Source organism: Puma concolor, chromosome A3 (genome assembly GCF_028749965.1).
Source record: "Puma concolor isolate L17-30 chromosome A3, mPumCon1.1.hap2, whole genome shotgun sequence".
In the NCBI taxonomy this organism is placed as follows: domain Eukaryota; kingdom Metazoa; phylum Chordata; class Mammalia; order Carnivora; family Felidae; genus Puma; species Puma concolor.
In genome coordinates, this window is record NC_141669.1 from 122,508,633 (window position 1) to 122,524,960 (window position 16,328).

Below are 16,328 nucleotides of genomic sequence, written 5' to 3' on the forward strand. Positions count from 1 at the left end.
TAAGGTCAACATATTTTTTTGTCAGTTACGTGTTTTCTAGAGCTCTTGATTCCTTTCAGTATTTTTCTTTGTACATCTCTGTATTTAAGCGAAACCTAATAAATGTTACCACGCTAACAATAAAAGGATATATAATAAGCTGCTGGTGGTCATTATCTCGGGGAGGTGGGTTCAGGAGAGGGCTTTACCTTCTGAGTCAGATCTTTCTAGGACCATCGGATTACTTCTTCTCATCCTCCTCGCCTCATCTTCTTGTCCTCTTCCTCTTCCCCCTCCTACTTCTCCTTTTCTGTCTCTCTTTTTTGTTTAGGTTGCAAGCACGACTTTAAAAACTGAAAAGATGAGGAATTTTGAACAAAATAAACAAACCAGTGCAGGAATGATGGATTACTCACTGAATGGGACTGGACAACTGGCTAACAATTTGGAAAAAGTAAAGTTAGATTCCTGCCATACACCAGAGTAAACCTAGATGGCTTACAGATTTATGCGCTAGAAGTTAAACCATAAAGAATCCTAATGCCTAGAGGCACCTGGTGGCTCATTGGTTAAGTGTCTGACTTTGGCTCAGGTCATGATCTCATGGTTTGTGGGTTCAAGCCCCACATCAGGCTCTGTGCTGACAGCTCAGAGCCTGCAGCCTGTTTGGGATTCTGTGTCTCCCTCTCTCTCTGCCCCTCCCCTGTTTGTGCTCCCTCTTTCTTTCTCTCTCTGAAATAATAAACTTAAAAAAAATCCTAATACCTGTACAATTTTACAATAAGCAACGTTTTTCTAAGAAAATGTCAAACGAACAGATTGGTGGATTGGACAACAAAAATATATAAGGCTCCTTTCCATCAAAGCAAAATAAAATTAAGGTCAAACTGCACAGAGAGAGAGAGAGAGAGAGAGAGAGAGAGAGAAGGAGGGAGGGAGGGAAATGACAGACAAGATACCTATGTAACAAAGAATCAAGAATTTCAATATACAAAGACCTCCTACAAAAATTCCTGCCCATAATTTTTTTTCTTCCAAGCCAAGAAGAGAAGGGAATTTGACCACAGTGCAAGCTGAGTTTCCTAGCACAAGCTGCAGGTGGGGCGGGTGGGGCTGAGCCAGAGGGTTCAGAATGGGAGCGAATAGCTCCATGGGGCAGCTCCAGGGCCAGGGCTGGGTGCCCTCCATGTGGCAGGGGTTCCCCAGTCTCCCTGGCATCCACAGGCCCATCTGGTGCCAGCTTCTCCAGCCCAGCCTGACACACGCCCCGCCCCGGCGCATCTAACACTTCCCATTCCTTCACACACATCAGGCGCTTCCCATTCCCATGACTTGTGTAAATGCTCGTCTCCTGCCTGGTTCACCCTCTCTCATCTTTAACCAGAAAAAAAAAAAAAAAAAAAATCCAACTGCTCTTTGAAAGCTCAGCTCAAATGTCCCTTGTTCTGCAAAACCATCTTGGAGCCACCTGTGCCCCAAGGAACCCCCCTCAGGCTCCCGCAGGGCCTGCCCAGTCCTCTGTCTGCCCAACCACACTTTCTGCCTACCTGTCCTCGTCCCCCGCTGGGCTCTTCTTCTGGGTCTTTCTAGACAGGGCTCTCGGTGGGCTCTCGGTGGGCTCCCTCTGGGCCGCTCCAGGTCTGGCAGGGAGCCGGCATTCAACCCATCAACAATGCACAAATGAACTGCACCGCGAGTGACAGGGCAGAGCACTTGAACTGCCACTCCCCACACTTGGCTGGTTGAACTTCGTTATTTTCTAAAACAGTACAATTCTATTAACAGTAAGGATACAAGGTATTTGACTGACATGCAATTATGAGAGATATGTGAGAAGAGAGGCACCAAGTTACAGTAAGAGCAAAAGCTAGAAACCCACCAAGGGGCAGTGGTAGCTGAATGCACCTGAACTTCTGAAAGCCACTGCTGAGTCTGACAGTAACGGCCTCATACCAGGCTCGGTGCCAGGCATGCCCTGGCCTTGAGATACCCCAGGGAAGAGGAAGAGCTACGAGAATGACATTCCCGGCTTTGTGGTGACACCGTGAAGGTGTTTGCAGGTTGCAGATGCAGGGAAGAGCCCCCAGCAGAAGGGTCCTGGGACTGTTGGGACCCACCTCTGGAGGGTGTCCCTAGACTGAATCCTCTTGAGTTAGAAAACGGGACTGTCCTCACTGGGGGTTCGCCAGCAGAAGACGTGACTCTGAGGTGGAGGGAGAGAGTGGGGCACCGGGCAGCAGGGCCAGGACCATGAGGGAGGAAAGGGACCAAAGGGAGGAGGGGAGTCACAGAAGCGTCAGATGGATTGGGTGTGGGCTCCACCCTCCTCCCTGTGGCCAGAGCAGCGGGCGCTCCCCCGGCTCCACCAGGCCCAGAGACAGCTCGTGCAGAGCAGAGGCGGCTGTGGACTCCAGGAGGAGGTGTGCCTCCGTCTGGGCTTGGAGCACTGTCACAGGGGCTCCAATGAACACAGGGCTCAGGAAGGTCTGTTCTCAAAGCCACCCAGCTAGCGACAGAGCCAGGATTCAATGTCACATCTTTCTAATTCCAGAGCCTGACCTTTCTTTCACTCTGCTAAAAAAAGCGAGGCCACTGGCACAAGGCAGCCGTGGAACCCCGGGGCCGGAGCTGGGCCTCAGTCTGGGTCAGTGTAGCACCAGGGCCAGGGTTAGAACCATGGGTCACCCTGGGGCCAGTCCCAGGCGAGGGCGGGGAACCACTGCCTTCCTGGGCTCCGTGCAGCCGGCAGAGGACAGCATCTGGGGGTTATGGCAGGGCCTGCCGGGCCCCCCGCGCCCTCGCCCTCAGCCCCGGCCCCGCCTGACCTTCCTACCCAGAAGCGAGGAACTGGCCTGGCCCCGGTCCTGGGGAAGGCTGCAGCTGCTCCCAAAGCCCCGGTCCCAGCAGACAAAGGCGCTTTCTTTCCCAGCACAAGGTCTTGATTGCGTGTTGCCCTGGATCCAAAAGTTCCTATGAAGTAAGTGGTTCCCGGCCAGGGTGTGTGTGTGTGTGTGTGTGTGTGTGTGTGTGTGTGTGTGTACATGGGTGTACGGGTATGCTGGGCCCAAGGGAGCTGGGTTGTCAGCGTGGTCAAGCCCTCTCCCTGCCTCCTGGGTCTGGCTTGGTATTTCTCCATACGCATCCTTTGCACACGTCTTTCGCTGTGTATTCCATGGCACACGTGTGGGGTGGGGCCGTATGTGGGAGCATGTTTGAGCACGTCTCTGCAGCTGTGTGTGTGACCGCCTCAGTGTATGTACCTGTGCAAACGTCTGTGCACGCCAGCGTGCCTCCCTACGTGCTTGCATCCCTGTGTGACCCAGTCTGCACCCAAGCGCTTTGGGGGGCGTGTATGTCTCGCATGTGAGTCTACATGAGACACCTGGGACCGGACCTCCTCCCGCCGCTGCCTCTGGCTGTGCCTCCTCATCCTCCCCCTTCGCTGGCTGTGGCTCCACAGTGTGCGAGGCCTCCTGAGGTAGCCCCCTTCCTTCTCCCCTCCCCTCGCCCCCGCCCGGCCTCTGCATTCGTCTGGGAACAACCTGGCCCCTTTCAGCTCTGGGAGGAAGACAGGTTTGTGCAGCTTGGCTTGGCCCATACACTTTCCAAAAGTTCCCTGGCTCCCAGCCGATTCTTTATAAAAAGGCTCACGGGGAATCGTCTAACAGGAAGGTGGGGACTCACGAGGGGGCTCAGGACCCCCGCTCCTACCCCCAAGATGAAATGGGAGCATCAGTCAGCTGAGCCTCAGCTAGAGAGGGGGCCCTAGGTCCTGAGGGTGAGCTTGGTCTGAGGACACTCCACTCTCAAGGGAGGGACACAGCAACTCAGGCTCCCATGCCCAGGCTGGCAGAGCAGGGAGGGACTGGGCACAGGGAAGGCGAGGCCCACAGAGGTGCCCCAGGCCATTTAGGAGGCTGAGCCCCTCCCAGGCATCCTGCTGGCCATGTCCCTAGGGACCCTTCTGTGGGCATCCCTGGGTCTGCCCGCCTTCAGGGAGGTGGGTGCTGCTGCCAGTCTCTCGAGGCCTCAGAGGGAGGTCTGAGGCCTGCCCACCCCTTGCTCCTGGCCCACAGAGCCTCTGGACCCAATCACAAAGTCAGTCTTTGCACAGTGCTGGTGTCTTAGGGTGGGTTTTACCCGGCAGCCACCTGGCTCGGGCTGGTTTCTCCCAGCCCCACCAAAGCACAGGGGTGGGGGCTTCTGCCCTGCTCTCCCTACACTGAGAACTGATATGGGGGGCACCACCCTCTAATGGCACGGGGGTCCTGGAGGCCCTAGGGTGTTGGAAGGAGGGTTGCTCAATGGGGTAAGATCTGATCCCGAATGAAGTTCAGGACACAGGTAGCAGCCGCTCTCCCTGTCTGTCCGGGGGGGTTGGGGGGGATGGGGGGAGGGGACACGTGAGCTGGTGCTGAAAGAGGGACCACAGTCACAGGGGGAAGGGCAGGCCTGGGCCACCCAGAAGAGCTCCCAGAAGCATGCAGTGTAGATTCGGCTCCAGGAGGCTCCTGGGTCCTGGAGTTGGACAGGGCGCACTTGAGGAGGCTGGTCCTTTTGTCCTGTCCCCACGCTCCCCAGCTCCCAGCAGTCTACCTTCTCTTACCTGTCACTCTTCCAGGCCAGGGTCTGCTTTGGGAACTCAGAAGCCAGGCAGAGTCTCGTCCCTGAGAACTGAGCACAGACGGGCTGACTGGCCTATTGCCAAAGGGAGGGTGGCACCAAGGATACAGGGGTAACTAATAAAAACAAGGTCAGGGTTTTGAGAACATTGTGCACCCACTGTTGACTCTGCAGAGGAAGTACCACTTTGGGTGGATGTTTTATGTCTTTTCAGACCTGCTCCTTTTTAGTCCTGCTGGGGTGGCTGGGTCGGTGGGGTCCAGGCAGTGGAACATGGCCCCTGTCCCTTGGGCTTGTTTTGGGGTGCTGGATTGTGCACTGAGAGCGCTCGGCCTGCCTCTCCATGCCCTTCCTGCAGGGGAGGCTAACTATCTCCTACTCGTCTGGGGAAGGGAAGGAAGTGGCTGCAGGGGCTCAGTCGGCAAGACTGCCTGCTCCAGGGCCACCGTCACTGTCCTCCACCCCTCTGTCTCTGTCTCTCTCAGATGCACACCAACACTAGGACTCCTGGAGTCAAGGCCTTGTTCCTTAAATGCATATACTCTGCTTCCTGATGGGGACATTTGACAAGGGACTGAGTCAGAGTAGGAGGGTCCTCCAACCTGGGGAGCCCAGGGGCCCCAGGGGCTGGGGTCAGGGCCTTCCTCAGGCCCCTGTGACCTACCTGACAGGACTGCACGTGTCCCCTCGCCACTCCCCAAAGGCATTCACCCGGGCCTTGGCAGCCCCTCTGGCTCTTTGCTGGCCTGGAAAGTTTGGGATCTGTGAATGGAAAAGCCCGGATCAGAGCTGGAGTGGGGATGGGAGTGAGGGGGGTGGGTGGGAGCAGTGTCTAGAGTTTTCCTAGTCTGGCCTCCTCTTGGTCAGAGCCAGGAAAGAGGCTTAACACCTCAGCAGCCCTGAGTCACTGCCTGCCCTGCTCAACCTGGGCCCCCCCAGTCCCTGCCTTCCTGTTAGCCTCCCCCGACTCACACCTGCAAGGTGGCCCTTGGTGGTATCCCCCACTCTTGGGAAGTCCCTGAGGATTCTTGGGGACTCCCAATGTGCTGGGGATAGAGAAATGTGGGGTCCAAGTGTCATCTTGAGTGGGTGATACAACAGGCACATACACCCCACAAGGCCAGAGTCAAGGGGCCTAATAATTTGCCTAAGGAGGTTTTGCCAAGCTGCTTCAACCCGGCCTCTTGTCTGCTCCCGGCAAGTGCCCAGCACCTCCCCCACGTGGGGCCGCAGCGTCTCCCTGGACCCCGCCCCAGGTGGAGAGCCCCTCTGGGAGGGAGATGCTAGCTGCCAGGATTGCACTGACCGGCACTCCCGAGCTTTTCCTTGTGTCCTGAGAGCCGGCGGGACTCCCCAGTGGGAGACAGGACAGTCCCCTCCCTTAAAACACATCCCGATTCTGTATTCTCCCAGGTCACCTGCTGGTTGTGTCAGGAACCTGCCAATGCCCACGGCTCTGCAACCACTCAAGAAGCAAACTATGTGCTCTGTGCGTCCTGGATCCAATCTGCAGACAGATACTTGCTCAGTGGATTTCGTTTTTTTGAAAACTGAACTTACCGCATACGTTGAAAAGTCCATCTTCTATTGAAAAAAACACTCAGGGTATTGGGGAACACAGAGCCCGCCTTCCCGCATGGCATCACTGGTTGTCACCGGTTGAAGCTGTCCCTTTTAGTCGGGGCATGATCCCCTCCATTTCCTATTGCCTTATATTTGGCCCCTGTCCCTCACGTGTGTCGTCTGCCTTGCCCAGTAGGTGTGGGAGTCTACAAACACTGCCAGACTTTGAGAAGCGAGCCCACGGGCCACTGATGCCTCCCCAGATGGACACAGACCATTGCTTAGTTGTGTTCGGGCACGGCTGTCCAGGCAGGGGCAAAGCCCACAGCTCTGCATTTTGCCTGTCACAATGGAAACCACACTGAGCTGCTCTGGTCACCCAAAGGGGATGGAGGTGACTGTGGCTTGACCTGTTCTTGATGCACCCTTGGCACATCTTTAAAAATCCTTGCTACAGGGGCACCTGGGTGGCTCAGTCAGGTAAGCGTCTGACTCTTGGTTTCGGCTCAGGTCATGATCTCATGGTTTGTGAGTTTGAGCTCTGCATTAGGCTCTGGCTGACAGTGCGGGGCCTGCTTGGGATTCTGTCTCCTTGTCTCTCTCTGCCCCTCCCCTACTTGCTCTCTACCTCTCTCTCTCAAAAATAAGCAAATCTTAAAAAAAGATCTTAAAAAAAATCCTTTCTATAATTTTGCCCACTAGGATAGGTGTCACATTGACTAGGCTGTAGTTCCTGGATCGCCCACCTTCCTTTCCTGAAAATGTCAGCACTTCCTCCCTCTTGTCTCCCACACCTCTGCCGCCACCCACGACTGCTGGGATGCAGCGACGGCCATCCCATTACAGATCCTTTTGGCTCCCGTGCGTGCATAATCCCACCACTGGCCAGCAGGAGATGTCTAGCAGATGTAGCTGTTCCTTCAGTCCGTCCTGTCCTCCCCAAAGGAGGTCCCCAACAGCAGAATGGTGTCTGATCTGCCTCCCCCCAAGCCCAGCCTCACTTGGTGCACAGCAGGAGAGGCTGGAAGTCCCCAGGCAGTGGCCGAGGGCCCACCAGCTGTCAATCAAATGAGGGTGGAGCTGGCCGCGGTTGGGGCCTGAGGAGGGAGGGGCCTGCTGCCCTGAGCTGCAGGTGTGGGAAGGGGAGGGATGGAAACTCATAGCTGCATAGACCGGGTCTCCGCCGCTCTTTCCTGGGTTCCTCTGAACTCTGCTTCCAGGATGTGGCTGCAGTCGGCCTGGGCCAGGGGACCCCCCCCCCGGCTGCCAGGGCTGCTACTGCTGCCCTGCGCTCTGCGCTCCCACGTCTGGCCTTCCCGTTGTCTGGCTCCGGGTGGGAGTGAGGCCAGTGCAGGCTCACCCCGCCAGGCCTGTTTTCCTGGGAGGCCTCCCTTCCAGCCACTCTGCAGGTAGACAGCGCACCGCCACCAGCCACGGACGGGACCCGGGTTGCCGACCCCTTCCCCAGGCACAGACGGTGTTGCCTCCTGGCCCTTAAACCCACGTCCTGTGTTTCACTCGGGCTGTGCCCTCCTGCCTTTTCTGGGTCCTCTCTCTAAACACTGCCTCTTCTGCCACAGCGTCTAATCCGTCCTCGGGCTCTCCTGAGCGTGGGGGCAGGGCAGTCCCAACTTTTCCTCCAAAGTGACAGTGCGCCCTGGGGGTTTGGAGGTGGCCCCTCAGGAGGCAGGCCTTCGGTCCAGGGCTACTTTGAAGCCTGCTTTATCTTCACAGGTGTCACTCTTATAATGTGCATGCAAAAACACGGTCAAATAAATATAAGAAGACTTTAAATGACTTACTTTCTGCACTGAATCTATGAATAAAACCGATGCTCTAGGCCAGGGGTCTGCGAACTATTTCTGTGAAGGGCCAGATAATAAATATTTTCGGTGTTGCAGACCACTCTGCTCGTGTGGTGCACAAGCAGCCACAGATGGTACGTTCAGGAGCAGGTGTGGCTACGCTCCAATAAAACTTAATTTATGGTCTCTGAAATTTGGATTGGGTATGATTTTCACATGTCAGGAAATATTCTTCTTCTTTTGGTTTTTCCATTATTTAAAACGTAATGTCCACTCTTGGCTCGTGGGCTATACAAAAACGGACGGGGGCTGTGCTCTGTGGACTCCACGCTGCCATCAGACCCACCTCTAGATTCCAGCTGAAGGCAGGTGGCAGCCTCCCTGAGCCCTGTCCTCATGTGGAGGACACGTTTGGGGATGAGCTCCTGCATGTCAAGGCCTGGCACAGTGGGCAGAGCAGAGGAAATGGGCACCCAGGCGGCTCGTGCTGCACCCAGCACACGAATGGTGGGCGATCGTTGAACACCCTGGGGCGAGGGGGGAGCACACCAGAAAGCTGGATCAAAGCTCTCCCAGTTGGGTTTCTGGTCCTGCTTACTCAAACCTTGTAGCAGAAATTAGGCTCCAGCCTTTAGAGATGGTCTGCTGTCTGGGAGGCTGGTTTCCCTGTCATTTGCGAGATCCCCCTCCTCTCGGTCCCGGCCAACTTCCCTCTGGCCCTTCTGGCTGAGAAGTTACACAGACCCCTGCCACTTCTTTCTAAGACTGGACTCTGCTTCTCGCATGGCCCCTTAGGCCTGGGCCTGGTGTGTCTGAGCACCAAGAATGAGACTCCAAGAATGACCCTAGCCTAGCACAGCAGGATGGGAAGGAAACACCTCCCCGCCCCCCCCCCCCCACCAGTTACCCCTCTCAGGGCAGCTGGCCCCCCAGCCCCTTCCCCTGCTCACCATTCCTATCACCCTATTTCCCAAAGCTGCACCAGAAGGCAGTTTGCTTCATGCCCAGACTAGATGCCCATGCTGATCCCCTGGTTGGCTAATGGCTCTGCAATCTGTCTTTCTGGGTCCCCAAATCCCAGCTCTTGTCGTTTACAGGTTGGGTGCCTGGACAAGTTATTTCACCTCTCTGGGCCTCAGTTCTCTCATCTGTAAAATGGGGACTTTTGAGTGACTGAGGGGATGGAGGGGATGGCCATAAAGCACTTAGAACAAGCTCTAACTAGAGGAGGTGCCTGCTAAATAAATGTGCACTGTTACATTGAGTGAGGTTATCAGAGAAGATACAGGATGCCTAGTTAAAGTTGAATGCCATATAAAAGTTTTTTGTGTAATTATGTACCAAATACTGCTTGGAATATACTTATACCAAGAGAATTAGTTTATCTGAAATTAAAACTAACTGGGTGTCATTTTCTCCCCTCCATCTGGCAAGTCTATACTGAAGGAGGCCCCAGAGATCCAGGAGGATCTTGGGACTGAGCAAGACCTTCCTTATCCCTGATCTGATTACCCTCCTTCCAGGGGACAGGAGACTGGTGCTCCTCCCCTCACCGGCTACTCAAAAGCGGTAAAGATACATGACTCATATGCAAGCATACTTTTCAGCACCCGACACTGGTCATTTTGATCAATCCTTTAGGTTGCGAGGTACAATTAGCCCTGTTCTATAGATGAGGAAACGGAGGCTTGGAGAAGGTAGGGATGTGCCCCTCCCCCTGACCCCAGAAGCCCCATCTCTCTTCCCTCTGCCCCCCTCTCTCCATCCTAGTTCATTCCTTTGTCCTTGGGCCTCGGGCAAGGGCTGAGCCAGAAATCCGACAACAGGACTGTCTCGGCGTTAGCTTCAGGCACATCCAAACTGATCCCACGAACACCTTCCTCGCAGGAGCTGTACTCGGCTCACCCCACATACCCCCTCGAGTCTGGATCATGAGGGTGGCCCCAGAACTGGCCACCCAGGCAGCATGCACCAAGGTCCTGAGCACCTGCCCTCATGCTTCTGTACCTCAGAGACTGGGTTTTGAGAAGCCACGGTCTGGAACCCAAGGTGCTGGTCACTGGGCTGGGTGAACCCCACTACTGACCTAAGAGACCATCCTTCTGTGGTTTCCAGACCAGGCAAATGAACAGTAATTCTTGCAAGAAACCATTTTAAGGAATTCACTATAAATGAATCAAGCATAAAGTTTTCCAGAGGGTGTGGCCACAACTGTTCCGTTTTCCTCGGTGCCAATTTTTCCCGAGAGTCACTCAGTCAGATCTGGTCTCTGAGGCGGAGGGGGTCCCAGGCTGGCATCACAAAGGCTGGCCTGTTCCAACCTCAGGCTGGAGGGACGGAGAGGTTAGCCCCAGCTCTGCTGTGATTGATGACACAGCTTTGCTGTCTTCCAGTGGCTTTCATTAGGCACACCGGATGCCAGCGCCCTCTACCCAGTAACCAAGACGCTCTGAAGACAAATGAGGTCACTTATGGCAAACACACACAAAACACTGCAACACTAGCCCAACGTACTAAACTAATTGCACTCCTCTGCCCTCACAGAAGCAGACTCTACTGGGGCAGCCTCGGGGGTTAAGAGTGAAACCAAGACTATTTATTACTTATTCTGCATAAATTATTCCTCTTCCCAGAAGAATGGCTCCCCCCGTCTGGACTGGAGGGCTGCAAAGACTGGAATACACCCTGACTTGGAAAACCACAGCAGAGGACTCTGGGGTCTTAGAGAACAATGCCTCACCCATTCTCCAGGCTCTTGAGCCGCCATCCGTCGGCCCCTAGTGGTGACCCAGCAAGGGCGAAACTGGTGGGTGTCTGGCTGTGTGGCCAGGGCTTCAGCACTTGCCTGCCAGTCTCCTCGACAACTTTGGACACAGTCCTTCTGGGGCTTGAGAAGAAAGCTAAGGGCCACCAAATTCTTAACAAGCCTTAAGAATTCTGAGGCACTCCTGTGTTTTGGGGCCTGTTCCGATCCCACGGTGGTTCCACCACCCCCCCCCCCCCCCAAGGTCCCAGGTATGTGATTTGAGGCGGGGCTTCTAGAAAGTGGCGCAGTTGAGGCTTCGGCTGGAGCGTGGAGCGGCTGGAGCGTTCGGGCCCCAGGCCCGGGGGCCCCAGGTCCGGGAAGCAGGGACTCTACTGCTCTCCCTTCTACGGCACGTGTTTTAACCAGGTGTGCCGGTGGGTCAAGAGATAAGGCAAATCAACCCCCGTGAATGGATATTTAACAAGCCCCCAGTAGCGTGCCCAGAACAAAGTGGGCACTCGGAAAGACCGTGGACTGCTGTGTGCAGATGATGTATTTATACAAGGCCCAGGCAGCAAGAGACATCCAAGTGCCACTGAATTTGACTTTTAAAATTGTTTTTTTTTTTTTTTTAAATCCAGGATCAAGACCACAGACAATTTATTATGTAAGACACGGGGTGAAGAATGACCAAGGAAAGTTATGGCTGTGAGTGACATGGAATTTAGATGAAAAGGCTCAAGTTTGCTGAAGAGAGTTTAAATTTGGCTTTTGCTCTTGGAAACGTCAAAATAATCATAAGAAGCACTTATGCCTTACAGAGCAAATAATCCACAGAGTGTCATTTTCATTTTGCAAACAGGGACACAATAGCAGTCAAATATAAGCCTAAACACCCAGAGAGTTAAACATACAGGTTCGGTAAGATATAACAAGGGGTTTAGCATGCTGGTGGGTTTTTAAATCAAATCCATATTGAACCCTGTGACCTACTGGAGGTTCTAAGTGGAACCTAGGGAAAGCAGCTTTTCCATACAAAACAACAACGAGGACAACAAAGGAAACCCAGGCTCTGCTGGATGTCTATAATACTCATTTGCAGTAAGGCTTTCAAGATACATGAATTTTTATAGCATTTGTATTTTAAGGATTTAGGGCAAATACATTTTTTTTCTACTTGATAAAAAGAAAATTAGTACTTAAAAGGTTCAAAAATATATCGATTGAGTGACTTTTTTTTTACATAAATAAATTATATTGATTTTTAGGATTTAACAGCTGAAAAAACCCTTTCTGCTTCCACTGGAGGCAAAACTGAACAAAATGTTAGTTAAATAGAGAGCAGCATTTCTAAGAAATCTGTTGTCAGCATTATCGACCATCTACGCTACAAAGATGTCATTAAATAGGATTTGTTCAATCAACGGATTCTTTCTTCTTATGCGATCGGTTACAGAATTTCTGATTTTTATCTCTGATTCATAACTCCACCGTTCGAAGATACATCTTATTTTTTTCTTCGGTCACAATTTAACAGACTTCTTTGAGATGCTCATTTTAACATTTACATAATTTATAATCCCAAATGTATAAAAGACAATGACAAAAGCATCATAAATAAATAATGCAAACTGAAATAGTTATGTCAAACTTTTGGACCTTCTGATAAATTAGCAAAACTGTAACAGGAAAAGTAAAAAATACAGTAAATTGTGGCAACACCAAGTGAAACTGGTACCAATAGCACTTCCAATGTCTCCGACGGCCCCCGCACGGGCCCTGTGCCCCCCGAGTCCTGAACCACGAGCTTATTTCCAGTCTCAGAGCATGACCGGCCCTCTGGAGTGCGGGACACAAGTGGGAGGGGAACGCAGGCAGGGTAAGCGCCACTCAGGCAGGTGCTTCCCGAGTGAGAAGGGAAAACGATGTTAATTTGCAACAGTCTCGACTAACCTGATCTGGAATCTGGGTCCAACTGTGTAATGGAAACCGAATAGAGAAAAAAAAAATGGGAGAGAAGAAACAAACTTTCACAGTCGTTTTATAAAGGTGGCACACACCAGTTCGGACAACCTCAAATAATTTGACGAAGGGACCTAGCAAAGTGTAAAAGTGTTGAGTGACTATATCCTCGAAGGCTCCAGAAAGAGCCCTACTCTTGGTGAAGGGGAGCACAAAGTAAAAACTTGTGAGGGCCTGGTGGTGGCCGGAGAGATTCTTGAGAGTGAGGTGAGCAGTGTCCAGCCCCACAGAGGACGAGCCCCTCACCCGCCCCCACTGCCGGCAACAACCCCGGTGTGTAAAGCTTTTCCATACTGAGAACGATCTTTACGTGGGGGAGACGGCATACATATGTATAAAATAATGCCTCGTCAGTATTCCTTCTTGCCGCAGGTGTCTGAAAAACCATTAAGGGGGATGTCCTGTTACTACCAGTAAGGTTTTTGCTTTCTAAAGAAATGAATATATGCATTTTCAACCATTAGTTATATACTTCTGTCTACACTACTCATTTAGTCCTCATGATAAAATAGGGAAATATCTTAACTAAAAAATACGCACGAGCACTTCCTTCTTCTGTGCTTTTTGGTTTCCCCATTAGATTCTTCCCATTCAACACAGCTCACGGAAAAAAGAGCTCCTCTCTGTCTCTGTTCTTTGGCCCTTTGATGGTAAATCCCTAGACAGCTTTCTTTTGCCACTGTCCCTCCTCAGGTGAGTGGGAACTTGGAAGAGAAGGGGGGGAGGGTGTGTCACCACATACTGTATTAGCTACGGTTGCTGGAATGAACAACTGGGTAACAGAATGAGAATTCTGTGCCTCCTACACTAGGTCGACGACACTCAGCTAATGAAGTGGCAAGACCCTGCAACTATTAACATCTGTGACCACAGTTCTCAGAAAATTAGGTAGGTAATATTACTTATGGAAACACAGGTTCTTATGAAGGTGGAGTGAGGGAAGTAACAAACCTTTATGGGATAAGAAACTTACAAGTCACAATCATTTCTTAAATGAAACAGTTCTAATTGGCGTCACTGTTGGAGTCTTTGAGGCCCCCTTCCCTGGCCTGTGCCACATGTCCTCTCTCTGGAGGGACGGGGGCCCTGGGTTCGGGGCAGTTCTGATCGCCGCCTGGCTCCTTTTCGGACCCGGGAGCAGGCTCTGGGTTGGGGTTCAGGCTGTCCCCTTTTGTTTTCTTCTTCTTCCGCTTCTGGCTCTCCAGACCTACTGCTTCAGAGTGTCTGGCCTGCTGCATCGCCGGCAGAGCCATGCCCATGCCCGGGGACAGAAACATGGATGGGTAAATGAGTCCAGGAGACACTCCTGGGATGAGAAAGGGGTTAAAAGCCACAGGACTACTGGTAGTTATTGCAGGTTCGGACTGATCAGAAAACGGACCAGGACCAGGCTTGTCTTCAGCTAACGTGTCCGTTTTTACATCATGGCTACTCGGCTTGTCTTCTACAGTCTTTTCGGTCGCTGCTGTGCCACTTTTTGTTGTGCTTGACAGAGGCGCTGGAGCGGTGTTGGTGCAGGCAGTGGCCATGGGTGCGTTGAGGAGTCCCCCGACACCGAACATCTGGGGCACTGCGGCCATTCCCGGCAGCATCATGGGCAGCATGCTCAAGGTGCTTTTGACCTCTTCGCCTGTGGGCATTGTGGCGAAGCCGGCCGGGAACCCCACCAGGCCCGTGAGGGGGATGCCTGGCAGATTTCTCATGTTCTGGAGTCCTACCAGGTCCATCCCAGCGATCAGTCCGTTCATGAACAGTGGCCCCATCCCCGAGGGAGAGTCCGCCACAATGGCAGGGGTCTTCAGGAGCTCGCTCCGAGGCCGCCTCCCCCTCCTGCGGGGGCCCGCATCTCGAAGAACAGGCTCGGCCAGGGTGTGATTGAACTTGTTTTCTGGGAGAAATCCCTGCAAAAGGACAAAGAGATGCCGAAGGTTACTGGAGGGCAGGATGGGCTGGGGATGAAGACCAGGGTTCTGTACTGGGCCAGACTGCCCCTGTTCCGCCAAGGACCTGAGTGGGAGCCCCCTGCCTACCTGCCTCGACGGCTCTCTAGCCTAGGTGCGCCTGAGGTCGTTGGCTTGGGAGGCCGAGAGCCAGCCACCACCAGCACACGACAGCAGCATCCACTCCCTGGAGGAGATCGTCAGAGAGCTGGGAACTGGAGCCCAGCTAAGGACACCCAGGTCTTAGGCGAGACTTAACAGCTGCAAGGCCCTGACCAAAGCGAGCGTTCATTTTCCTTGTGACACAGGAAGCTTTTTAATGGAAGCAACAAAGCAGAGTAGGGGAGACAGAGTTTTGCAGGAGATGGACCTGAATTTTGGTCCCAGCTCTGTAACTAGCTGTGGGAGTCGGGCCACCTCAGTTAGACTCGCAGAGCGTGAGAAAGGACAATGACATCTCTCTGGCCTTACCGGAGGCGAAGTGTGCAACACATTACCCGACCCACAGGAACAAGTGCTTACTGGAGGGGTGCCAGTGACCGCACACACCTCACTCCCTGTGGGTCACAAGTTCCTGCAGGACAACTCTGTCACCAAACAGGGTGTCTACATGTTTGCTGAGGAGACGAGGGCATTCTTAATGTGGCTGGGGAAACGCATCATAGTGACTGATGTTCTGGTTTCCCTCAAGGGAGGCAGTCTAGTTTCCCTCTCATCGGAGGGCCGTGCTCTGGTTTTCCCAGCTGGTGGAGAACTCCGGGGCTAAGTACCACGCGGCCCGCCATCCAGCTCTGCTGCACGTGGGTCACCCAGCACCACGCATGCTCTGCTACCGCCATGCGGACGATTTACTATGGGGAATCAGGGAACCTGCTGCTCCAACGGCATCAGTGAGTGGTAGGCCACACGGCGGACAAAGCACCAGCCTGGCAGCGGGCTTGCTGCAGCCGCATGCGCTCCTTCCTTCGTGACCGTGGTTCAGGGGCTCTGGGGGGCGACGAGGATGTACCAGAGCCTGCCAGAGAGCCCACTCTGCCAGAGCTTCCCGTCTGGTTGTAGGGAGAGAATTAAACAAACCGGTGCAATTACAGTGTACCTAACCCTGAATCTGTTCCCAAAGCAGCACGAATAATCCCCATAGCAAGAGAAAGGGAGAGATTTCTCTCAGGACCCTCTGCGTGGAACCCCTGCGTCACCCGGGAAACCACACCTTTCCCTCTTTCTACTGCTTCCCGCTCCTCCCTGCTGTCATTGAGCTCATGGAGGCGGTGCGTGTCCACGGGCTCAAAGGCACGTTGGGACAATTGCCGTTGAGCAGTCTCAATCTTTGTGGAGAAGAGCATGGAGAAAAAGCCCTTCCCTGTGGTCCCTGGAAGTCCTCTCTCCTTTCTGAGCCATTGAAGGAAAGCAGCCTTAACTGCCTGGGCTTCTCCTCGTGGGTCCTGTTACAAAGCTGGTGTGATTCTGCCACCTTCTCTTTGATCACAGCAACGATGAGGCTAAAGATGTTGAGTGGCCATTAGTGATCCGTCACAGTGGGTTTGCACTGGGGACGCAGGTCACCATCAGGGCTGGAATGTGGAAGCCGGGACAGGCCCCAGCACAGCAGCATGACGTGGGAGGGCCCAACAGTGAGGCCCCCCGCGCTGA

At 53.4% G+C, this 16,328-nt stretch overlaps 1 protein-coding gene across 6 annotated transcripts in view; it reads right to left on the bottom strand.

Moving 5' to 3' along the window:
* Positions 1 to 11,359: 11,359 nt before the first annotated feature.
* CHD6 (chromodomain helicase DNA binding protein 6) overlaps positions 11,360 to 16,328 on the bottom strand; it is a 206,738-nt gene continuing 201,769 nt past the window's right edge. For all 6 annotated transcript variants that reach the window (XM_086702220.1, XM_086702221.1, XM_086702217.1 and 3 more), the window contains one exon: positions 11,360 to 14,639. In XM_086702220.1, the coding sequence (XP_086558346.1) occupies positions 13,743 to 14,639 (897 nt within the window). In that variant the 3' untranslated portion in view covers positions 11,360 to 13,742. The remainder of the gene's footprint in view (positions 14,640 to 16,328) is intronic.